The sequence below is a fragment of the Eutrema salsugineum genome, unplaced genomic scaffold (assembly GCF_000478725.1).
Source record: "Eutrema salsugineum unplaced genomic scaffold, Eutsalg1_0 scaffold_8, whole genome shotgun sequence".
In the NCBI taxonomy this organism is placed as follows: Eukaryota; Viridiplantae; Streptophyta; class Magnoliopsida; order Brassicales; family Brassicaceae; genus Eutrema; species Eutrema salsugineum.
In genome coordinates this window covers 4,910,970-4,936,280 of record NW_006256414.1, presented here as the reverse complement: position 1 = coordinate 4,936,280, position 25,311 = coordinate 4,910,970, and the positions used below count along the sequence as shown (strand labels likewise).

At 37.1% G+C, this 25,311-nt stretch overlaps 4 protein-coding genes and 1 pseudogene across 4 annotated transcripts; 3 read left to right on the top strand and 2 right to left on the bottom strand.

Moving 5' to 3' along the window:
• Positions 1-5,121: 5,121 nt before the first annotated feature.
• On the bottom strand, positions 5,122-6,863 carry LOC18010013 (deoxymugineic acid synthase 1-D). The gene is made up of 4 exons (XM_006392151.2): positions 6,481-6,863; positions 5,853-6,096; positions 5,557-5,736; positions 5,122-5,431 (listed from the first exon to the last, which is right to left on the bottom strand). The coding sequence occupies exons 1-4, from the start codon at positions 6,801-6,803 to the stop codon at positions 5,204-5,206; spliced, it is 975 nt and encodes a 324-aa protein (XP_006392213.1). The 5' UTR covers positions 6,804-6,863; the 3' UTR covers positions 5,122-5,203.
• A 4,524-nt stretch (positions 6,864-11,387) lies between these two features.
• LOC112087980 (uncharacterized protein At1g43920, Chloroplastic-like) lies at positions 11,388-11,951 on the top strand. The gene is made up of 2 exons (XM_024158126.1): positions 11,388-11,579; positions 11,676-11,951. Exons 1-2 carry the CDS (start codon positions 11,388-11,390, stop codon positions 11,949-11,951), a joined length of 468 nt encoding a protein of 155 aa, XP_024013894.1.
• A 2,265-nt stretch (positions 11,952-14,216) lies between these two features.
• Positions 14,217-15,146, top strand: LOC112087979. The gene is made up of 2 exons (XM_024158121.1): positions 14,217-14,562; positions 14,623-15,146. Exons 1-2 carry the CDS (start codon positions 14,217-14,219, stop codon positions 15,144-15,146), a joined length of 870 nt encoding a protein of 289 aa, XP_024013889.1.
• A 531-nt stretch (positions 15,147-15,677) lies between these two features.
• Positions 15,678-17,042, top strand: LOC112087622 (metalloendoproteinase 5-MMP). Its single transcript, XM_024157574.1, has one exon. It carries the CDS (start codon positions 15,812-15,814, stop codon positions 16,901-16,903), a length of 1,092 nt encoding a protein of 363 aa, XP_024013342.1. The 5' UTR covers positions 15,678-15,811; the 3' UTR covers positions 16,904-17,042.
• A 274-nt stretch (positions 17,043-17,316) lies between these two features.
• On the bottom strand, positions 17,317-18,960 carry LOC18009813 (annotated as a pseudogene).
• Between the last annotated feature and the right edge of the window lie 6,351 nt (positions 18,961-25,311).

Sequence of the window (25,311 nt, the reverse complement as noted above, 5' to 3'; positions counted from 1 at the left end):
TTTTTGATGCATGTAGATCCGCCACTGAACTCGAAGATCCTTAAGCCCCAAACTCACAATAAGTTTTTGAAACAAAGCTGTGGCAACCTTGTTGATTGAATTCGCGGAGTAAGATGTCAAAGCATGAGAAATGAATTTCCGAAAATCTTTGATCCCTAAACTCAACTTAAAACAAATCTACGAAACAACTGATGAAGGCTGTGTCAAGTGGATGAAAAATACTTGATAAATCGAAAATAATCTGTTGGCTAACTACCAAGAAATCAGAAAGAGTTTGCAATAAACCAAAAAGAAAACTTCTCTAAATGAAACGATTTTATAAAAAAGGTGAACAATGAGATATGAGATCTCTACATCATTTATATAGGGGAAGGAGTAGGCCAAGAGCCATACTCGCAAAATTACAAAAGTAATTAAAGAAGCAAATATTAAAATTAATTAAAGTTTGAATGATCCTTCGACAACTTTGTCTGTTTGACTGACATTTGAGCTTCCAGCCGAAAATGACCCTTAACATTCTTAATGAGTTTGGACCGAGAATGGGATGTAAGTCCATTGCTTCGTCAAAACCTCCACTAGAAAAACCCATTGGGACAAAACCAAAAGCATGAAAAAAGTACAACAGACTTATATCTTCGGCCAAACCTCAAGTAAAATTCACAAATTATATTGAGGTTAGAACTGGATGTGTAAGCTGTTCTTCCTCGATCTGGACTTGAATCTCCATGTTCTGGAACGCAAACTTCCGGATCTTAGATTGTGTCATTGGACCGTAATGACCAATGCCTCTTCCTGAACCTCAGCAGCTTCCTCCGGATCCATGATCATATCAGATCCAAGGACCCAAAGCTCTTCACTCCGAAGTTACGCTCACTGCAACCTTAAGCCAGACAACATTCTCCTTGTTCCTTCCACCGCTTTTGAAGAGTCGTGGGATCTCAAGCTTGCTGATTTCGGATTTTCCAAGGAGCCTAGCACATATTTTAGGTCATCGTTTCGATCGCTGATTTTGGATTGTCCATTAAGCCAAGTTTGTTAGTTTTTGGCTTAAGGCTAAACACAACAATCCCTATCTTCTTATTTTTCATGTGTCTTAGAGTCTGAGAGTACAACACAAGAATCAGGGTTCCTAAGCTTTGTTCTCGAGTGTTGCGAAACATAGAAACGGTTTAGTTGTATCTTGGGATTCTTAGGTGTGTTCAAACCGTCACACTACAGGCATATAAATAATTAAAGAAAGAATATCTCGCCTCCGCACATAACCTTCTATTCCAATCGCATATTCGGTATCCGTTTTGTGATTTGTATTCCTATTTTTCTGTATATATCTTCATATTATCAGATTGTGCTCACTGTAGAAATTTGGGTGTTATACCAACTAGAAGACACCAAAAACATTGACCGATGATTCCAAGATTTCCAGGTTCGATTTGATGAGAGCAACTTACATGGGAGAATAAACATCCTTATTTGAAGTTTTTTTCTCTATTTGCTATGCAAGAATACTATTTCGAGTCAGTTTTTGGTACTTACAGTATAAGTTTGTGCGAAGTACTCAAATTAAGGTATATCAAAAGTTCAAATCTGTTAATTATATTACTCTCTTTATTTGCCTTGTTAGATCAGAAATGGAGATTAACTGAAAAATAAAAGTCGGAGTTTTCGTATAAATTTGTCCATCATTAAATTTAAAGAAAATGTGCTGTATATACTTGGGACTGTTCATAATTTGCTAAGAAGGAAAGTCCACTGTTCCGACACTGTGCTATTTCTTTTAATACAACATTACCCCTATACTATCGAGCCTATAGCTAAGATCATTCATCTGCATTTCGAGATTGTGTGTCAGATTTAATAATTTTTTATTGAACGAGAAGATAATACTACATTTATTTATATTTTAAAATACGACATTTATTGCTTCCTTCTTTGTTAATATCGCCGATATTTTGTTACAGTTTCGAATAAATCTGGTTCGAATATAAATTTTAGGTAAACTTCTTGTTAGATTGGATCTCAAAACTACAAAAGTCCAAAGACGGTTTTTGTCCTCTCCTCAAGCCATTTACACCATGCTCCCACTATCCGTCTTCCACTTTCGGTAAAATTTGTGATTTTTTTGTTGCAAATATTCTTACTTTCAACTGTAATTTCTTGATTCGCAGTACACCCGTTCTGATTTATTGTTCTTCTTGTCAGTTCAACCCAAACACATGTCCAATTTTAGTTTTCCCGCAAGGATTTTCGCCGCCGGTCATGAACCAGTAGGTGAAAGGGTTAACTCTTACCAGAAATCGAAAGTCGTGAAGGCCATCCTTAATGCGCTTGATCATGAAGAAGCAAAGATTACGAGACTCACAATTGGGGAAGCTTCTGGCGACTATGAAGCAACCGTCGTTTTCCAGCAGTTTTGGCGACCCAGAAGCCATACTGATCAATTTCTCTGGTTTGGTTTCAATTTTTTCGAGAGAACTAATCAAACATGTTTATCTTATCTAAATCAAAGTTATTTTTAGTTTCGTCTCTTCTCTGAATGTATCTGTTGATGTAAATTCAAAATTTTGTTTCTTCTCTAAAATTATGGATCTGAGATTGAGAGAGAGATTGTTGAAGACGGAGATTTCGATGAGTTAAGTTGGAAAAATGTTAATTTGAAAGTTAACAATCAAAAAATGTTTATACCATCTAACAAATGTTTTAATATATCAAAATAATATATAGTTGGATAATATATAGCTGGTTATCTTTGAATCCAAAAGCTGCACTCACTCTAAATATTTTTGAATTTGGAATTAGGTTTCTAAATTGAGTGTTAGATTGCTAATATATTTTACAGATGATTACAATTCATTTACTATACCATATAAATGTTTTGATATATCTCTAATATTCCACTTAACATGTTAACTATATTATTACACATATAAATTTAAATTAATACTCGATAAGCCAATTATAGCAACTGAAATTAAGCACGCTAACAAATTATATAGCTTTATAATATGTTAAGTAATTGTATAACTTATATGTTAACGTATATCAGATAAAAACAGTGCGCTAAAAAATTATTTATACTGCTAACGTTTCATATATCTCTATAACGTATATGTTAACGGGGTCTGATATAATCAATTATCAAACCAAATATACAAGTGTCAAAGAATGCAGCAATCCTTTTTTTTAAGAATGCAGAAACTTATCATGCATACAAAGTATCTAGTTTGATAAAAAAAAATTATGTAATTGTATAACTTATATATTAAGTAGATGCATACACATGAATATAATTATTTAGATTGATAATGTTTAATATAACTATATAATGTATATGTTAATGAGTTCTGATATAATCAATAATCGAATCAAATATAGCAACTCAGAGGTGTCAAAGAATACAAAAATAATTTTTGTTTCAAAAATACAGAAACTTACCATGCTAACAAAGTATGTAGTTTGATAAGAAGTTATATAATTGTATAACTTATATGTTAAATAAAGAAGATTGATGAGAGAGAAATTCCAGAGCTGTTATATTTTGTGGTTCTCAAATGCCTACAAGCAGACCTACGCTATCTACATGAACCTATAGAGGTCGATATTATCTTTTCTTCTGTCATTTAAATTAAATCAAAAATACAATTAGCAAAATAGAAAAAGTTAGCTCGAGGGTTCTTTTAGTAATCTGCCACAATTTGGAATTCAAAATTTTCACCTGAAACACTGTTTTTCCTTATTGGCAAATTTTAACCGGGTCTTAATCTATATAGCAAATTGTCTATTTTTAAATTTACCCTATTTTTTCCTCTTTTAAATTGGTTACCAAATCAATTAAAAGCCAAAAAGACAAAAATCTTAACATTTTCAATAAATAGATAGAAATGATTGTTCTTCTTATACAATTTAGCTACCAAGTTATTCTAAAGTAGATGTAATCAGTAGGAAATCAAAATTTAATGAACATCATACATCATTAACTAGGTATTTGGCAAGCGACTTACACGGAGAGAAGGATTTTATTAAATAATATTATAGGTAAATAATCCATTTAGTAGTTTTGATATCACGTTAAACTTTATCTCTAAAGTAATTGTTACTGTATAAAATTAAGTTTATGCATTATTTTATTTATTCAATTTTTAGCCTTAAATTTACTTTTTATTTTGACGAAATTGATTATCTTTGCTGATTCTTATCTTTCTCGTAAGTGTGGACATGAAACAATTTTATCTGATTGTATGCAATTAACCAATCTTTTTTGCTAGTTTTGATACCATGTTTAATTAACCAAATAAATTTTTGGTAAAAAAACCAAAATAATTTTCCAATTTTTTATTTACCAAAATAATCCTAACTTTTTTGTTCACAAAAAAATTCAACTTTTTATTTATTAAGCCATTTTAGTCATATCGTTAGTCAACTATAAAAGTTGACTAACGTTAGGTCTAAAACGGCTTGGTAAAAAAAAAATTGAGGATTAAATGGATTATTCAACGAAAGTTAAAGATTTATTTTGTCTACCGAATGGTAATTTTTTTGGCTAAATGTTATAATTGAAGGTTTTTGGCATTTTTCCCCAGTTAAAATGAAATGTGATATATATATCGCTTTTAAAATATACGTAAGATAATAAACGACCTATTAAGAACATAAAACGCCACATAGGTTAAAAAATAATCTAACAACATGTCAGCATAAAATAAACATAAAATCGTTATGAGAACGACACATCAAATTTTTTGATTCACAAATAACAATATAGATTGGACTTATTTTTTTTTTTCTAATTTTCGAAATCAATCAAAAGTTTAAACAACCTTACCTCTTTTCTGTTTTTGTCTTCCCAACCAATAAATCATCTTGCCATATAATATGATGTGTGTGTATTCATTTTCAACTGGTACCAAGAGCCCTTCTCAACACTGCTCTAGCTGCAATAGATGCCATTTCTAGACCAGAGGTCCAGATGATTGGGCTATATCGCAAGTGGGTTAAAGCTAATCTTCAGGTTAACTCCTCTTTTGAACTTGTGTTCCTTTGGGTTGGTGTCAAGTAAAGTAAACTCTATTGCTGAAGCTATCGTAAGAAACATTACTCAGTTTACTCTAAGTGAACCAACCCTTTTTTTTTATATAATGAAAGTTCTGATACACCCCAAAAAAAAAAAAATTAAATCGTTTCACAGGGCAACTTTCATACGAAGTGGTCATATCTCGCCATCCCACATTTCGGCTAGAGATTTAATGGGGCCTTTCTCGGAGATATAAACCTCACCGTCGACGATTCTGGACTGAGGAATCTCTGTCGAGATTCTATGTTTCTCTTCCTCTGTCAAAGACCAGTCAAATATCTTCAGATTCTCCTCTAATCTCTCTTTTCTAAAGCTCTTCACCACCATGGTCACTCCTTCCTCGTAAGCCCATCTCATACTCACCTGTCAACAAAATTTATTCATCTTTAAACAAAAGTTTCCATTACAAAAACCGAAAAATAATAGGCTTCCAAACTTGCATCCCCCAAAACCAAGTTCCATCTCAACTTTCTTTTGCAGGTTAGTACCTTTGCCACTGTTTTTCCTTTGGCCTTCGCTATTTCTTTGAGAACATCAGACTCCATAATTTTGTGAGTTCCCCAAAAGGCTCCTCTCGATCCCAACACCGAATAAGCTGTCACAACAATGCCCTTCGACTTACAAAGCTCCCTTAGCTTCCTTTGTTGCCATACTGGACTCATCTCCACCTTTCACATTCATCTATAATAAATAAATATCTCCAATTCTTTCAACTTCATCTACACTCTTCTAACAAAAGAAACGTTTTGACAAGGTCTATGGGATTCGACAAGGTTTGATTTACTTGATTGACACTAGGCGGGATTTTGGCGAAAGAGAGGATTTGTTGAAGCTTCTTGCACGAGAAGTTGCTCACTCCAATACATTTTGCAAGCCCGAGTCTTAGACACTCCTCCATCTCTGACCACACTGTTTCATAATCCATCGGAAGAAAATCATCTTTTTCGATTGGAAACTTATATTTACCAGGTTTTGAGCTCACTGGCCAATGAATCAGGTAGAGATCAAGATAGTCCAGCTTAAGATTTCTGCCAAAATATGATGTGTCACAAAGAGATGATTTACATTAAGTAAACGAGACCATGTTTCTTCAAACATATAATCAAGAAGCATTTAGGTATTATCCATGCCTGATTTGAGCTTGAAACAGTTCATCAAGTTTGGTTAACTTAATTTAAAACCAAAATTAGTGATAATATTTTTCTGACCAAAACAAGAGATGAAAATTATTAGGTCAAATCTTTCATTCCAATATGTGAATTTCAAATATCAGATTTGTGATTTCGCCTATTCATAAACCCAATATTAAAATCTATAACAATGAGATAATCAGTATTCCAATTCCTCTAATTGTTTCTTGATAAAAAAAGCATCTGAAATTGTTTCTTAATCAAAAGGAAAATAAATCTTACTTCAAACTCCGTTGGATCGCCGGTACGACGAGGCCGCCATGAGCGTCGGCGCACCAAAGCTTGGAAGTGACGAATAGCTCAGATCGAGATCGGACTAAGCCGAGAGATAACGCCTCCGCTAGAGCATCGCCGAGAGGCTCTTCTGTCTGATATCTCGGAGACGTGTCGAAGTGACGATAACCGAGTTTGAGAGCCTCCAGCACCGTCTGTTTCAGCACCAACGGTTCCGGCGGCGGAGACGCGGCAGTTCCGAGACCTAGAACCGGCATCAAGTGATGGCCGGGTCCGATTGCGAGCGTGGAGAGGGTAGTCAAAGAAGACATTCGTAAAACGCCAAGAAAAAAGTCAAAGAAAGTTTGCTTCGTGCAAATTGATTTGTCAGAGGCCCAACTGAGTAAGGTGATGATGATACTTAATTGAGTAATATTTGCCACCTATTTAATATTTATCAGTTATTTAATACTTTTATAAAAAGAAAAAAAAATTTAAAAATCTTCAATTATTTAATATTCATCAATTTTCTATCTAATTTTTTTGCGTTATCAGAAACTTACACAAACTAATTTTAAATCAATAAAATATCTAAAATATTTTATGATTCCAGTTTTTATTTCACAATTTCACGGTCGTTAACGAAAATTAGTAAACTCCGTTAATTTCCAAAACAAGAAAAAAATTAAAAAACTCTCAACTATTTAATCTTCGCTAGAAAAATATCCAAACTTTTAATGTTGCCAAAAATCCAAACAAACTAATTTTCCAGTATAAAAAAATTTTGAAATATTATACGGTTTCAGCTTCTACCCCATTACTTTACATCCATTAATAAATTTTCCCAACTTCATACGCTGATGGTTATTCATTTGGTATTGGTTAGTTTCTTATCGTAGACCACATCTATTCCGAAAAACGATTTGAATATAAGCTCCTAACTAATCGACTCTTTGAAACTGAGATCTCAGTGGCTCATAATATAGCAAGAAATATAACGTAGCAGGTGATTAACTGAGATAAAGTGTGATAAATATTTTTATCATCTACAAAGATCATCTCATTGGAGGTTAAATTAGTCCAAAAGTAAAAATAAAACACTCATTTGCAGAATTTTTAGCCACAAATATATCGTAGTTTTTAGAAAAAAAATTATATACCGTAATTTATTTCGAATTCTATTCGTGACAACTTTTTTTTTAGTTGTTGTAAATTTTTTGATATTTTAGTTTTTAAATAAAGTGTTATTTAACGTTAAAAAAATTAGCTAATGTGATTTTTGATAACATAAAAAATTCAGGTATTTTTTGACAAAAATTAAATAATTGAAGGGTTTTTAGCTTTTGCTTGTTTTGAAAAATAACAGAGTTTACTAATTCTGGTTGACCGTTAACGGCCGTGAAATCGTGATATGGAAACTAGAATCATAAAATATTTCAGGTAATTTTTTGATACAAAAAGTTAATTTGTGTAGTTTTCTAGCAACACAAAAAATATAGATAGAAAACTGGCAAATATTAAATAGTTGAAGGTTTTTTAAGTTTTTTTCCTTTTAACTAAAAAATTAATTCTATTTTCTTTTATTTATATAAAAAAAATTATATACAAACGGATTAAATTGAAAGCTGGCTTGGTAACTGCATGTGCGTCATTTGGCGAACGTCTATTGGTTCTAGACTTCCAAACAAGTAAAACGAGGTCTAAATTTTGGAAAGATATGGTGTTTATATGATAGTTTCCAAAAGAGAAATAAATTGCCAGTCCCAAAATTTAAAAGACTGCTTCATGCAAATCGTTTTGTCAGTGGCCCAACTATGACCAAGTTGCTTTGTGCAAATGGGGTTTTTGTCAGTTGCCCAACTGAGTGGAGTGATGGTGATACTAATATACTAATTCTATTTTTTTATTATTTTTTAAAAATATATAAAAACAAACGGATTAAATCTAAAGCTGCCCTGGGCAGTTGCATGTGCGCCATTTGACGAACGCCATATGATATTTTAATTAATAACACAATTAGACGAGTAAAACGAGGTCTAAGTTTTGTATGATATGATGTTATATACTAGTTTCCAAAGAGAAATAATTTGTCAGTTCAATTTTTGCTGAAAAATTAGTTAATTATATATTATTTTATAAATTAAAGAAAAATATATGGTGTATCTCTGAACCTATGAAATATCTTAATTCATTTGCAATCCATCTTAACATATGCTGTAAAGTATATGTTTTTTTTTATTTTACTTATGATTTGAAATCATTTATATTTGAGATAATTTTTTATCGGTTAATATTCTTTAGCCGATAAACAACATGATTACAATGATATTTTAATTAATACACAATAAACCCAAATCGTGAAACACAAACAAGAGAGATTAATACTATCTAAACACATGTCATGCACGTGTAACACCAAATACTTGGTTTTCATTAATAACTAGGAGAATACCCATGCGTATGCGTGATTTTTTTTTTAATATATTTTTACTTCTTAATCTAGTTTCAATAATTAACTCATTTTATTGATATTTTCAACTTGATATTAGACATTTTATAGTAAAATTCTGGATTCAAACCAAAATTTTGTAAGTTTTAAAAGAGGTTTTTAAAGTTTTTATTGTAAAACTAAGTGTAATCAGATAGTGATCCATTAACAAGTTAGAAAACCAATTCCACCAGTGAGCACATCAAGATGACAACATGAATGAAGAAGGGATGAAAAAATATTGATGATATATTATGAAATATGAAGAGCGAACAAATGGTTTGGATTTTATATTTGTGAAGAACGAACAATAAATGGAGAAGAGAAAATTTACATCCAAAAGATTTTTGAAATTATATTATTAAATTTATTTTTGACTGTATATATTTTTTAATTTTTTTAAAAATAAATTTTTGAGAGCTGATGTGACAGAAAAAGAGATGCTTCGGTGTCACACTTGTGAGACTTCACTCATTCTTTATATAATAGATTTGCGAAATGGTGGAATTTCATTTTTAAACGTAATTCCATAAATATTTTATCAATTAATGAAAATCTGTAAAAAAAATAAACACAAAAACACAATCTACATTTTTGCTTAAAAAATATAAAGATGAAGTCATCAAAGGAAAATTAAATTTTAAGAAGATTATTTCATTTCGTAATTATTCCATTGTTTCTCCATTCTGCAGGTTACCAATCAGAATTTTAATAGAAATTTAATATCGCCAATCTCACTCCAACACAAGCTCTAATATCTGATTTTCCAGAAAATTTTATCTAAAAATCGACAGAACTCAATTTCGTCTGTATTGCATCACCAAAACACTTTATATGCAGGGTTCACCAAACAGTTTATAACAGAGATCTTCAAAGCAGCTCTGAAAGACTCGATAGATCTAGAGAAGACAGATCTGTCGTAAAACATACTCTCCTGATTTGGTACTCAATCGATCAATAAAATTCACACACAATGATTGATAAACATATAAAAAAACTTCATCGACGTTGATATACAGTCCATAAGAAGGTATAAAGATTTACATTCATATGCAAGTAATTGAGCGACAATGGACACAATAATTCCGAATAAACTCTTGGAATTTGTTTTTACCAATTCGTAAGAGATGTAATTTCTGAAAAAATGAGAAGAGAAATGAAATAACAAACTAGATCCTGATATTGTCTGAAGTATTAAATCCAAAAATCAGAACTAAATCTTATTAAGATCAAGGCTTTGATGGGTAACAGTTTTTCGGAATGCATATCTGCGGAATGACGCTTGCGGAATGAAATAGGCAACTTAAAACCTACTTTTTTGCTTAATGGTTTTTCATTAAACAAAAACGCAGACTACATTTTCACGTTTTATTTTTTATTCTGCAGTTTTTGTTGATTGGCAAAATATCTGTGGAATTGCTTTTAAAAACATAATTCCGCAATTCCACAGGTTACCAATCAAAGCCCAAGAATGACAAACAAAAGGTGAAAAAAACGTGTTCTCTCTAATACCTAAAAAGTTTGTCAATTTAAATCTCTTCTAGATTTTCATATACATATAGTTAAAGCTTAAATGCTTGTCTGTCATCTGGCAAATGTTTAGGGAATTTTAGGAAAACGGCAAATTCTTACTTTTAGTTGAACTCATATATGCTAAATAAATTCTTTATAATTTAAAAATGTGCTAACTTTTTTTTTAATAATTAAGAGGTTTTGGGCCAAAATCCATACATCATCTCAGGCTAAGACCATCCACAACGCGGTATGGACGGGGTTCATCCGTGGGGCCGAAGACCATTATTTTGATTTGTTTTAATTGTTTAAGCCCAAAAACTCGCTGATACCGTCTCATTGGGATGAGCCTGACGAGCCCGTATCGTCGAGGTTCAACGGCCTACGTGGCAAGCAGTGATTGGGTGAAGTTTGGGGAAAATTTTTTAGAGTCGTGGTCGAAGTTTTGGGGTTTATTTTGCATTCTATTTTTATCAAAAAAAAAACTCTCAAGGCGATTTGCGATAATCGCGACTTCGACACAAATCTTCCCCTTCGATCGAATCGACGGTGAATCGTCTTTTCCCCTCCGATGGATCAGTAAGGTACGTCGTCTGTTTCTTTTTGAAGTATTTTAATTTCGTTTTATTCGGGAGTTTGAATCGATACTATGGTTAACTAAATTATGGGAAAATTAGGGTTCTGCGGGAACTTTTGTTTTGGGGCTTTTGGTGTTTAGTAAGATATGTATGTGATTCATTGTTCTTATGGTTAATCGGTTCCGGATTTCGCATATTCGAGTTTTTAAAATTGATGATAAAATTAGGGTTCTTGTTGATAAAATTATGTGATTGGATATTGCTTTGTAGGTTTCATTGATTGTTTTGCTTAAGTAGTTAACCATCGAAATGCTTATGTTGTTGTTGCGAGGTTAGCAATGCCTATCAGCTGGAGCGAGCCCTCGACGTCTGAGGACGAAGCTATCGAGAACATGGCTTGGGCATACGCCGATGGTAACTATGGTATTCCACAGAGATGTTTCTGTGGCTTAGCGGTGAAGCTTGAATCCATGAGAGGTGGATTGAATTGTGGACGAAGGTTCTACCGTTGTCCTGAGTGGATAAACGAGGTCCGTTGAACACTTCTGTTTACTTGTTTTGTTGTATATTCATTCTTCATTTGTATCTGCTTTGGCTTAGTTCGGTTTACTTGTTTTGTTGTATAGGGTAGTTTTCAGCATATATTCAAATGGTGGGATGAGGCTGTGGAAGAGCAATTCCAAATCTTGGGGCAAACGGTTGAACGGCTTAATGGAGAAGTAAAAGAGGAGGTGAGGTTGCTTAGGGAAGAACTTAACGAGGAGATACAAGAGCTTAATGGAGTACTAACCCTGGAGATCCGCATGATTCATGATGAACTTGAAAGGTTGAAGCAAGGTGATAGCTACTTATGTCTCATTCTTCTTTGTGTGTTTGCTGCTATTGCCTACGTGTTTAAGTAGTTCATAGTTTTCTGCTAACTGTTTAGGCGGCTTTTGTTAAGTACTTTTTATGATGTTGTAATGGAAGATGCTATTTATTGGATTACTCTTTATTGGTGAGTCCGTAAAGATAAGCCATAACTAACAACGAGTTAATGCTATTTATTGGTGAGGTTGGATTACTCTTTCAAGCAAGACGAACCAGATAATTCTCCTTAGGCAAACCAGACAATGCTTGGGTGGGCAGAAATAAGGTTAGACATCACATCACTTAACTTTTAAATGAATATGGTTGGTTTAGGTTAGCAAAGTAGTTATTGTATTTGTTAAAGCTGGTAGGTAACTCGATATGACAACCATTACTAAACCCTTGAAACTTTAAAACACCAATCCTAACTTTCTTAAATATAAAAAACCCTTGAATCTTTAAAAGAATTGAATATCCAAACCTTCTACACTTTCCTTTCCCTCTCAACCTACCTAAACTCTCAAACAAAATGGACTCAGCGAATTCATTTGGGAACTCGCCAGGGTTCGTTAACCTCTTAGCAAGCCAAGAGGATAACACTTTCAACTTTTCCCTAACCATAGATCTTAGCTCATCCGAGGTCCCCTGCTTTAGTAGCCAACTTTCACAAGATGATCCAAGTCCTGTGACTAAAGATCGTGTACCACGGAGGATTTGGTCACCAGTTGAAGACATTGTCCTAATCAGCGCTTGGTTAAACACAAGCAAGGATCCGGTCATTGGTAATGACCAAAAAGCTGGTGCTTTTTGGTCGCACATTCAAGGATTCTTCAACAACAGAGGTGGGGTCGTATAAATGACCAAGATGCAAGTTCAGCGGATGTTATGAGACCGCATTGAAGCAGCAGACCAGCGGCCAGAACGACGACGATTTGGTGAAAACAGCTCACCAGATTTTTTTCAATGATCACCATTTCAAGTTTGGGCTTGAACATGCTTGGAGAGAATTGCATCATGACCAGAAGTGATGCACAGCAGCTGCGGAGAAAGATTCTGGGTTGAAAAAGAGAAGAAAATTGTCAGAGTCTTCAGCTCAGTCGTCACCAAATTCCCAGCCTGAAATCATTTCAGAGGAGTCAACAATGGAACGACCAATTGGAGTGAAGGCAGCCAAGGCTGCTAAGCATAAGGGCAAAGGAGCGGTCACAACCGAGGATGGCTCAGGTCTCGAAAAACTGCAGATGGCTTGGGAAATACGAAAACTTGACTTGGAAATAAAAGATAAGCTGTCTAAGCAAGAACTGCTTCCGTCGAATCATAAAATGCTTGAGATGCTCCTTTCTAAACCCGAGCCACTATCAACAGTTGATGAGGCTTTGAAGACTAAACTGATTAACGAACTGCTGTGACCAAAATTATAATGTAGTATCTTCGTTTATGTAGGGTTTAGGTTTTTTAGTGTCAATGTTCTCGGGTTCTTTCTCATGAATTTTAGACGTTGTAGTCACTATGTTTTTCAGGGTTAACTTCATATTTTTAAATTTTTGAAATAATATTGTTGTATCATATGGTCATGACTAAATACATTTTACTTGTTTGTAGTGGTTGGTGAGGAAGTTTCACTTTGTGGATGTGGTGGTAAAGAATCGAGGGTCAATGTACCCTATGAAGATGTGGTGAAAAAACATTGAGGGGCCATAGATACTTTGTCATTTTGTGCTATACACCATACAGATTTAGGCTTTTAGGCAAGACATATGTGTAATATTGTATACCACATCTTTCTTTCATGCTTTAGTAACCTGATATGTGCTTCTTCATTATATATATATATATATATATATTGGCGAGTTGTAAAATTTGTTCCATATGACATCTAAATCTTACACACTTTATTTCTTTCCATACTTTGTGTTTGCCATGGCTTCATCTTCAAGCAATTCTTTCAATGTTAATTTTGATGATTTCATCGAAGAATCTTTTGAGGAAACTTGGAACAATTACTTTGATCAAACTTTCAACAATGCTCTTAATGAAGTTTTGGAGGAGCATTCCGTTCCAAAGCGCAACCAGAAGAAGAAAGCATATATTGAAAGAAATCGTGAGCAAGGCCATCAGCGTTTATGGGATGATTTTTTCAGTGATCGTGCAAATATCCCCCAAATATGTTTCGTCGCCGTTTCAGAATGACCCGACCATTATTCATGCGTATCGTGTCTCGTCTGTCCGAGAAAGTTCCATTTTTCCAGCAAAGGAGAGATGCGATTGGAAGGGTTAGTCTTTCAGCCATCCAAAAATGTACTGCAGCTATTCGTATGATGGCATACGGTTCTGCGGCTGATGCAGTTGACGAGTACCTCTGTCTGGGTGAAAGTACCGCACTTTCATGTTTGAAACATTTTACTGAAGCAATAATATCTTTATTTGGAGATGAATATCTCAGACGACCCACTGCAGTGGATCTTCAACAACTACTAGATGTTGGGGAAAGCCGTGGATTCCCGAGAATGATAGGGAGCATCGATTGTATGCATTGGGTGTGGAAAAATTGTCCTACAGCTTGGAAAGGGCAATATACACGTGGTTCAGGAAAACCGACAATCGTCTTAGAAGCAGTAGCATCACATGATCTTTGGATATGGCATGCGTTTTTCGAACCTCCAGGTACTTTAAACGACATTAACGTTCTTGAGCGCTCACCTGTTTTTGATGACATTTTATAAGATCGTGCTCCAAAGGTTAAATACTATGTCAATGGAAACCAATACCGTTATGCATACTACCTAACCGACGGTATCTACCCGAAGTGGGCAACTTTTGTACAATCAATACCCCTACCGCAAGACCTAAAAACCAGATGTTTTGCTAAACATCAAGAATCCGTCCGCAAAGATGTCGAACGTGCATTCGGAGTTTTGCAAGCTCGGTTTGCGATTGTAAAAAACCCAGCTCTCATTTGGGATAAGCAGAAAATTGGAAATATTATGCGGGCATGCATCATCTTGCATAATATGATAGTGGAAAATGAACGAGACCATTACAATCTGGTTGATACAACAGAATTTGAACAAGGCGATCTTACCAGATGTTCCCAAGTTGATATGTCATTCTCTACAGATTTAGCTTCAAATATCGGAAATATGATCGGTATTCGTAATGAAATTCGGGACAGAAAAACACATGATCTATTACAAGCGGATCTACTTGAGCATATGTGGCATAAATTTGGACATCTAGAAGATTATTAGTTTTACTTTTACTTTTGTTTTTAATTTCTTTGTTTAGTTTTAAATTATATGTACTAAATAAATTTTTTCATTTTAAATAATTTAAATGTTTAACCAAGTTAAAATAAAAAATTTTAAAAAAATTATTATTTTATTCTGTTGAACCCCAAAATAGGTATTAGGGTTGGACATCCATTTTTCTTCCGAGGTTTACCTAAGGTTTTTCCACATTTTCTCTTCTCCAAAAATTATTAAAAAATGCTGATGAACGCCATCATGAAGTTCAAAATTGTGGATGATCTTAGTATCAGATCATGTTATATGATTTCCAAGAGCCATTCAAATTAGCGATCTCTAGGTTTTGCCTAAAATCTTTACCAGTTGAGCTATTGATTCTTGATAAAATGTGCTAACTTATATTCGAACTCTTGATTATTTGAATTTACATATATGAACATTTTTTTGGATCCATTAGTCAAATAGTGGTAATGACTCGTTATGAACTGAATCTTCTTCATATTAATGATTTTCAATAACATGGCATGTGTGCCCACTTACAACCGTGTGGAAAATGGAAGCGAGTTCGCTTACCCGACGTCGTTTTTTCAATTCTGCATCTGCATCTTTCTGTAGCTTCTCCACTTATCTTTTCTTCCCCAAAAAGTATAAAAAACTTTTCAAGAAAAATGAGATTTCTGCAACAGCTAACGCTTTTGAGCTTCCTCTTCCTCTTCATAGTGAATCCAATCTCAGCCAAATTCTACCACAACGTTTCTTCCATACCACCGTTACAGTTCCTAAACGCCACCCGAAGCGCGTGGGAAACTTTCGAGAAACTCGCCGGTTGTCACGTCGGAGACAAAGCCGACGGCCTCTCCAAACTCAAACAATACTTCCGTCGTTTCGGTTACATCTCCGCCGCCTCCGTCGTCGATAATTTCACCGACGATTTCGATGACGTCCTCCGATCGGCCGTCAACACTTACCAGAGGAATTTCAACCTCAAGGTCACCGGTAAACTCGACGCGTCTACTCTCCGGCAGATCGTTAAACCGAGATGCGGAAATCCCGACATGATCGACGGGACCTCGGAGATGAACGCCGGTAAGAAACTCCGTACGACGGAGAGATACTCGTTTTTCCCCGGGAAACCGCGGTGGCCGAAACGGAAACGAGATCTGAGATACGCGTTCGCGCCGCAGAACAATCTCACCGACGACGTGAAGGAAGTGTTCGCACGCGCCTTCGCGCGTTGGGCGAATGTCACTCCGCTGAATTTCACGCGCTCGGAGTCACTAATCGGCGTCGATATAGTGATCGGATTTTTCGTCGGCGATCACGGAGACGGAGAGCCGTTCGATGGAGCGATGGGGACACTAGCGCACGCGTCTTCTCCGCCTACGGGGATGTTCCATCTCGACGGAGACGAGGATTGGCTGATCTCTGACGGCGAAATTAGCCGTAGGATATTGCCGGTGACGTCGGTTGTGGATCTGGAATCGGTCGCGGTTCACGAGATCGGTCATCTTCTAGGGTTGGGTCACTCGTCGGTGGAAGATGCAATTATGTTTCCGGCGATTTCCGGTGGAGATCGGAAGGTGGAGCTTGCGAAGGATGACATTGAAGGGATTCAGCATCTGTACGGAGGAAATCCGAACGGTGACGGTAAAACAAACAGTGGAGCTGAGTCCGGCGTCGATTGGATTCGTCGGTGGAGAGGGCTGATGCTTATTAGCCTCTCATCGCTTGCCACGTGCATATTCTTGATTTGTTTATAGAACTATGACAAGATTTATATCCTTTATTTTTGAGGTCAATATTCTTTTTTATCGGGAAAATATAAACTTAACCGAAACTAAACCGGATCGCACCTAAATCTAAAGTAAACCGAAGCTCACCGTATTCTCTAGAATCTTTTCTTCTATAACTTTTTTTATTTATTATTACAGCTCTCATCTGTAACCGTTTTATGCTAATTTACCTCTAAAAAGTAAATACAGTATTCTATTTGATCGGGATATACTGAACCGGAATTAAACCGGATCGGATCTAAATCTAAAGTAAACCTGAGCAGACCGTCTTCTGTAGAATTTTTCTTCCTTCTGTAACCTTTTTTATGCAAAACTTACCATGATGATTTCTATAATCATTTGTTCTGATCAAAGGTTACTGTTATATTAGACTAGGCCAACATCTTTCTTTGGTTCAAGATCACTTACATTAAGATTCTTAATGCCTAATCAAGATATTTAGAGGCAAAACAAGAATTTAGAAACACAAGACACAGAGAATTTGAGAGTATCCAAGTCATTAAGATCACAAAAATAGCATTATCTGATGCTGATAGAGAGAGAGCTACCAAATATGTGGTAGACGTGGTACCGAGTCCATCCACAGTGGAAGCACAAATTGGGATAACAAGACGACATTAGTAAAAGCTGCATTGCGAAAACCCTCCATATACTTCTTAGAATCGTACTTGTTTATGCATCTACCTTCACTTCCACTCCAATCCTTCGATTCTTGATGAACAACAAACTCTGGAGTCTTCAAGTTACCCGACACCACACAGTTGTGTTCTCGGCTCCATAGATAGATGACATCAGTATCAAACGGATTCATAGCCAACGGAAAACAATGGACATCAAATTTTATAGACGCCAAGTGGATTTCTTCCAGCGACAATCGCCACCATTCACACTTAGAGTCAGAGTTGTTGTTGTTGTTGTTACTCAACCTCCAAACCTTCAGTCTCCGGTAGAGTATCTCAACGTACATAACATCTCCTCTTGAAGTAGTCAAGCATCTCTTAACAAATTTGTTATCCGGGACAGGTAGAGGTATAACCCGAAAATGATCATCATCTTCTCCTTGGGCAAAGAATTCATAAGATAAAAGGATTCCAAACTCAGGACGATCCCAACCACATTCCCATAGATAAAGCGTCCCGTCGAGATTCTTAGGAGGATAAACAGCAGAGACAAGACTAGAGGACAAGAGTCGCTTAAAACTCCATAACCCTGTCTCTGAAGAATACACATACACTCTCCATTCACACGTTCCAGTTTCACAAGTCCTAACAACTTTAAAGCTCAATACGACCCGTTCTCAACATGAGTCACCAAACCAGTGGCTGTACATTCAACTGGAGGTGGAGGGATCTCGACCCATTGTTGTAACACCAATGAAGGATTTGTAACCATAAGCTGATTTCTTGGTTCGAGTCACGACGACCTCCATCAAAACCAATCCATTGGAAGAAGCAACATAGTAGTAGTTGAAATCAGGGAGATTCGGGTACGATTTAAAAGGTGAGATGTAAGAGACGACAGATTTGGGGAGATCCCATGTCTTGCATCCATGGAAGCCAATAGCTACTGTGATGGGACGATTGAACTTGGTTGTGAACATGAGCGACCATGTAGAAGAAGATGATGATGATGATGATGATGATGATGATGATGATGATGATGATGATGATGATGATGAGATGATGATGAGGAGGAGTTTTGGTGGTGAAGAGAGACGAAGAGATGGCGGAAATACGCTGATTTGATTTCTGATTTCCATGATTTGCAAACCAATTTGAATCTCACAATGATTCTCAAGGGTAATCGAGCTAGTATCTCAACCAATATCGCATCTGGGATTGTTCCTCTCATCTTCTCCATTTGGTCAAGGGAATAGGGTTCTCTTCGCTACTCTCTTTCATCCCCTTTGCATTTCCAGTTTTTGGGGGTTCTGAATTTAATTTTGGCGAAGAGCAGCAAGGATTATCATCAGTGTTGTATCAAAAGTTTTTTCGACTGAATTTGCTTATGAGATAAGTGGTCTGATTGGTAGCAGGGGCTTTTGAAAAAATGCTACTTGGATAAAGCTTTAAAATTATGGTTGTAATTAGGCCTGAATTTTTTGGGAATCGGATGGGGAATTTATAGATAGGGGATGGGAATGAGAATTTTAGAAATCTGAATATACTATCTAAAATATTCCCACAAACTAACGGAAGGGAAATTTATGAATATGGGACGAGAATGGGAAATTCGGGAATCAAAACATATTATCCATACAATCCTAAAATAAAATATAATGGGGAAAGGGACGGAAAAAGAACAGAAAATGGACGGGAAAGGAACAGAAAATAGACGAGAAAATTTTTGGATAATTTGGATAATTAGACTAAAATCAATCTTTTAAAAATTATTATTTGTTAATAAATTAGAAAAAAATTATTATTTATTATAAAAAAAATTTCAATTAACCAAAATCTCTAAAATTTCATTTTATATAATTACCCAACAAAAAATTCGGGTAATCTCATTCCCGTCCCTACCCTTTCCCTTACCCATTCAAATATTATTTTCAAACCCGAATAGAAAATTATAATTTCCCTTTCCCGAAAAATTCAGGAATTTTTGGACGGGTACGGGACGGAACGGGTTACCCTTCCCGAAAAATTCAGGCCTAGTTGTAATCAGCGTTTGAAACAGGCGGTTGAAAAATGATTCAGGCGGTTGAAAATGATTCAGGCGGTTGGAAGATGATTCAGACAAGTTGGAAGTTAATTTTCGAGTGGTTACAAACTGTAAAAAAAAATGGGCGTTTAGAGCAAACGAGTACTTGTAGCCAAAATTGTTTTTTTAATAATAAATTAGTAAAATTATATTATTTGTTGATAATAAACTAGTAAAATTATTTGTTTATTCTTTGTATGTATATGTGTGTTATTTTTTGTTATTTCATTCAATTAGAAAAAAAAAATAGATGTGTTTGTATATTTAAGTCAGTCCACAAAAGGATTAGACATTGGTTGTGCATCTCTCTTTTTTTAATCGTTTTAAAGTGTCGGGGATAAATTCGATCTTTCCTACGTGGACGAATAAAATGTGAACAAGTATCATTCACGGTCTTTTTGCAGGTACACCCCTCCCCCAGGGACCAAATTAGAATTTGTATTGGGCCGGCCTAAGCCTAGTACTGGGCTTCGAATCTAGTTGGATTTGGGAGATCCGACATGATAGGCCACGTGTTCTCGGAGTCTTTGTGTCTAACAGCGTAAGTCATACTGTCAGAAACAAGGAAGTCGGAAACTAGGTGGTCAAAAGGAAGAGTAGCCCACAGTGGCGGAGCCACATGCATTAGCATGGGGTCATTCGCCCCCAACCAATTTTCAAAAGTTGATGTAATTTAGTAGTGTTCAATATTAATGCCTCCATTTATTAAATTATATATATTTCTATATGCCCCCAGTCAAAAACAATTCTGGCTCCGCCACTGGTAGCCCACGCCTGTACCCGGAGAGCGAAGTCTTTCATCCCTGGCAGCCTAGTCCCAGTATCGAGGGACTCGGGCCAGGTATAAGTAACCCATGTGAGCGGGAATAGTATTCAAATCTCTCTCCATTCAACAATAGGAATATGCCTTAATCTGATTTAATTGTCCATACTCTTACAAACTCACAAAAATGGCGTTTAACGCATTTTCCTTGCGTGTGTCAGGTGAAAGTGACTTTTCGCAGGAGTCAGGGGAAAAGCAGAGGAACAGCAGAGAGCTATACCTCATCTGAGCTGCCGAGCCAACTCGTACACTGAGAACGAAAGGGACAAGCAAAAAGACGGTCTCGTTGCAGGCAGAACACGCCAAAGAAAGTCAACGCGTACACTGAGAACGAAAGGGACAAGCCAAGAAACAGTCTCGTTGCAGGCAGAACATGCCAAAGAAAGTTGGTGAGACCATCAGAGGTACGACGCCATCGTAAGAGAGTTCAGCCGAATCGGGTCATCGGCCGATCCACCCGATCTACCATCCATAGGCTAACCCGGTATGCTAGCCCAGGTCAAGTAATTTCCTATAATTACTTTACTCTCTCCTACGGAGAAGGGTTACACATACTTAGCCTCCCTAAGTCTCACGATATCTCTCTAAATACTTGTGGTTCTTAAGCTCAGGCATTCTACACAATTTTGACCATCTTTCCGGTCATCTCTCCGGTCACCTCATTTCGTTCCTCTTCCACAGTGATTCCTAAATCGTGAAATCCCTGTACTCTCAAACTCTTCTTTTCGTTCTTTCCACCACGAAAAGATCATTCTCATCCTAAGGCCCGAGTAGATCCATTCCTTTATCAAGGACTCTTAGACCACCTTTCTCCTAAAAGTTTTCCAACTTCTTTCCGATCTCCGAACAGTTCTTTTGTGGTCTTTTTCGAGTTATTCTCTGATTTGGGTATCGGAGTGCCTTCTGAAAACACACCATCATCGTGTTTTCCAGGCTCTGAAAATCCTCCAAACAATTTGACGCTAGAAGGAGGGGGGAAACCCTTTCCTGTGAGAACGATCGCAGCTAGAAACGAACAAAAAAGAACACCAGATTACAAAAGCCGACGATAACAGTTCGCCAGGGAGTGACACGGCAGAAAGGAAAGAACATTCATCGGGCGAAAGAACCAACAACGTTGTTCTCTGGACAAGCAGAAGTAGGAGGATCATCTCTAGCTCCCCCACCATCGCCAAACGCCCTCTCAGAGCTCCTCCAAAGCGTGGAGGAGAATGTCCGACACAGGGATAAGGTGGACAAGCTCTCTCGCCAACTGGTCCTGGCGGATTCCATGCAGAAGGTTACTTAAAGTCTGGAAGTCTAGAGGCCCCCGCGCTTGCTAACGGACCCTAGCCGAAGAGGATTCCTGGGTGCATTTGCAGCACCTATCCAAAGCCGAATCTCGCCAGTACCTCGCGAGATGAATCAAATGAGACAAACCCAGTTTGATACTGACGGGCCAAGGATCGATAGACATACCCCACCGAACATCATGAAGTTAAGGGGGCCCGATGAGGTGAACTCAACATACAGTTGGGAGAACAACCCGAATCCGTGTGAGAGGGAAGATGGGAACGGAATGGACTTGATAAGGACAACGAATCCCAGCTGGAGGAGAGATTAAGGGAAATGGAAAAGATGTTGCGGAGGCGTCCCCCCTCTGGCAAAGCTAGCTGTCCGGGACTCCTTCAACGTGTTTTCTTTCTGCGACGAGATCAACATGGTGGAGATTCCTTCTAGGTTCAGTTTTCCCTCGATGAGATACTATGATGGGCTCACTCACCCAGACGAACACATGACCCATTACAAGCAAGGGATGATGTCGACATCAATACCGTATTACGCACGAGAGGAGTGTATGTGCAAATGTTTTGGATCCAGTCTAGTTGGGCCAGCGTTGCAGTGGCTCATCAATCTGCCCAGGAGGCAAATATGATATTTCACACAGCTACAAGATGCCTTTGTACAGCAGTTCTCCAACAGCAGAGCTCCCACCAAGGTGTCTGATGACTTATACGAAGTTGTTCAAGTCTTGAGAGAGACTCTAAGAAGTTATATAATCCAATTCAACAACGAAGTCGTTACGGTGCCCAACCTGTAACGTATCGACTGCGCTGCCAACCTTCAGGAGGGACCTCAATAAAATGGGCACACCATACAAATCGCTCACGAAGTTCGCCCCTGTCTCCATAGAAGATATGATGCTGAAGGCGAACACAGAGATAATGTGGGAAGAAGATGAAAGTCAAAGTAAAGCGATAGAAGCTGCAGGGAAACACGACCGAGAAGAAAAAACCAAGTAGATGGGATTCCAGGAGAACCGGAAACGGGGCTACGAGGATCACGGTAGGTAGGACAACAGAAAGAGCACCGGAGGGAATATGTATGGAACGTCTACTGATAACGCCGGATTTTGACCATTTTTATGGATTATTTTAATGTCTTTTACAGGTGTTTTTACTACATTTTCAAAGGTTTTCAAAAGATTTCTATGTTTTCGGATTTTAAAAGACTTTTCAAGTAATTTGAGAAAAAGAGGCACGAATTGGAACAAAAAGACTCTTTTGGATAAATGCAGACCGTCAGAATTCTCATGGAGAGACGAAGACCTGATCACCCTAAAAATTGGTCAACTTATAGAAGAATCAACCAGCTTTCAAATGCACTTGGTTTGGAGACATTCCAACGGTTGGATCTCAAGATATTCCATTAGCCCCGGAGTCACTCGAAGACGGCCAGCAAGTCACGCGACCGCTGCCACAAGCCTATTTCCTGCGGTCACTAGCTTCCAGCCAACCACCTATCTCCCGCGGTCATGTTACTCCCGACCGCGGCCGACCAACTCCGATTAAAAGCCCATATTTCTGAAGCCCAAAGTCATTCTCAGCCTCAATTCCAGAACCCTAGAGACCATGGAGTATTGAAAACTATAAATACTTGTCTATTTAAGTCGTTTTTAGGGAGAACCTTGATACTTTTACAGAAACCCTTTTCTTTTAGCCGTTTTATGCGATTTTTATAGAAGATTTTTCAAGTCTGAGTTCTTCAATAGAGAATCTTTCTTTCATCTCTTTTCTTTACCGTTTTTGATTACTTTTATTAAAACCAATGATGATGTCGACCTCAGCTATGTCTGAGTAGATCCCGAGTTGGGCTTAGGATTCCCGAAAAGGGCTCTCATAATCGATTAAGACATCTAGGTTTATAGATCTGGGATTTTAACTTTGTTCTCTGTTTATTCTCGTTCTTATTGCATGTATGCTTGATAGATCACCTAGTATCTGATCTAGATAGTTAGTGTTGCGAAAGTTTTCATTAAGTATCAGACCTAGAATGAAACAGGCGATTTTTCCGTAGGAGTGGAAACCTACCTGCGGTGAGATCCTGAGTATTGACGAGTCTTGTGCAGCTCTTGCGTTCTGTCCCTTCCAGGGCCAGAGTGGAAATCTACTGGTCAGGGTTACGAGAAACAGTTGGTTATGATCACGACAGTGACATAGTCATACCGCCGTACTCTAGCTCTAGAACCCTATATTTCGATATCCGTCAATCCCAATCTATCATCCCTAGTGTTAAAACCGATTATGATCCCTGTAGAGTTCCCGAAAGCTCAGCGTTTTTAGCCATAGTTTACAAACCAATCAATTTTTACTTGTTTATTTAGATCTGCATTTCAATTGTTTTAGTTCGATATTTTGCTTGCTTTATTTGCTTTCTATTCTATTTTTCTACTTGTTCCTTAGGGTAGATCTATTTGCTTTCTTTTGTTTTAGTTTAATCCGTGACAAACAACCAACCTCTAAAACCAATCTAGTCTAGACATAAAGTTAGAAATCGTAGAAGAATACCAGGCACACAAATCTCTGTGGATTCGATCCCTAAATACTACAACTGATTAGCTGTGCACTTGCAGCTTTCATTTATTTTTGTTAAGGGTAAAACTTGTTCCCTCACGCAGTTACACGCATCAAGTTTTTGGCGCCGTTGCCGGGAATTTGTTTCGCTGCCATTTGTTATTTTTCTTGTTATAATTTCTGTTCTAGACACCTGATCTCTAGTTCTTTCTTAAAGTTTGCTGAATTATCTTTCCCTTCTTTTGTTTTTCCTGAATTGCATGAATACCAGGCGCAGACCTGTAGAAAACATTCCAATTCTAGACGAGATAGACAGACACGAAAGAGAACTTCGAAGACTTAAACGAACGCAAGGAATGAACAACGACGACCAGCCTGGAGATCCTGTTAACCGAGCTTTAAACATGGACCAAGACGGGTCCGAACATGGAGAAAATGAAGAGAACGATCACAGAGGAGGTGATCATGCTCGACAAGATGGAGAAGAGGATGAGTTCCTCCAAGAAACCATCAAAACCGCGAGAGAGAAGAACGTGAAGACCTTGATGCTCCCATCAATGCAGCCGATGGTGACCACCAGGGGATGCAGCCGAATGGACGCGTTAACCGCCCTGTGCAGCCAGAAAATCAACACAGTAGACAAGCCAGGAACCATCGCATAGCTGATTTCGATGCACTTACTCAAAATTTTCAGAACTGATCCGCAATTCAAGTACCATTTCCGTACCGGAATGAGTTTGAAGTCAAGCCTCAAATCATCTCATTGGTGAAACAAAACCAATTCCATGGAGTTCCTTCTGAACATCCAATGGATCATATCGAGCTCTTTGAAGAAATCTGCAGTGTGATGAAAACAAACCAAGTCCCAGCAGACTATTTAAAGTGTAAGTTGTTCCCTTTTTCGTTAGCAGACAAAGCTCACCGTTGGTTAAAATCTTTGCCTGCAGGATCGATTACTAATTGGGAATAATGTAAAACTGCTTTCCTGAATCACTTCTATACTAAGTCAAGGTCAA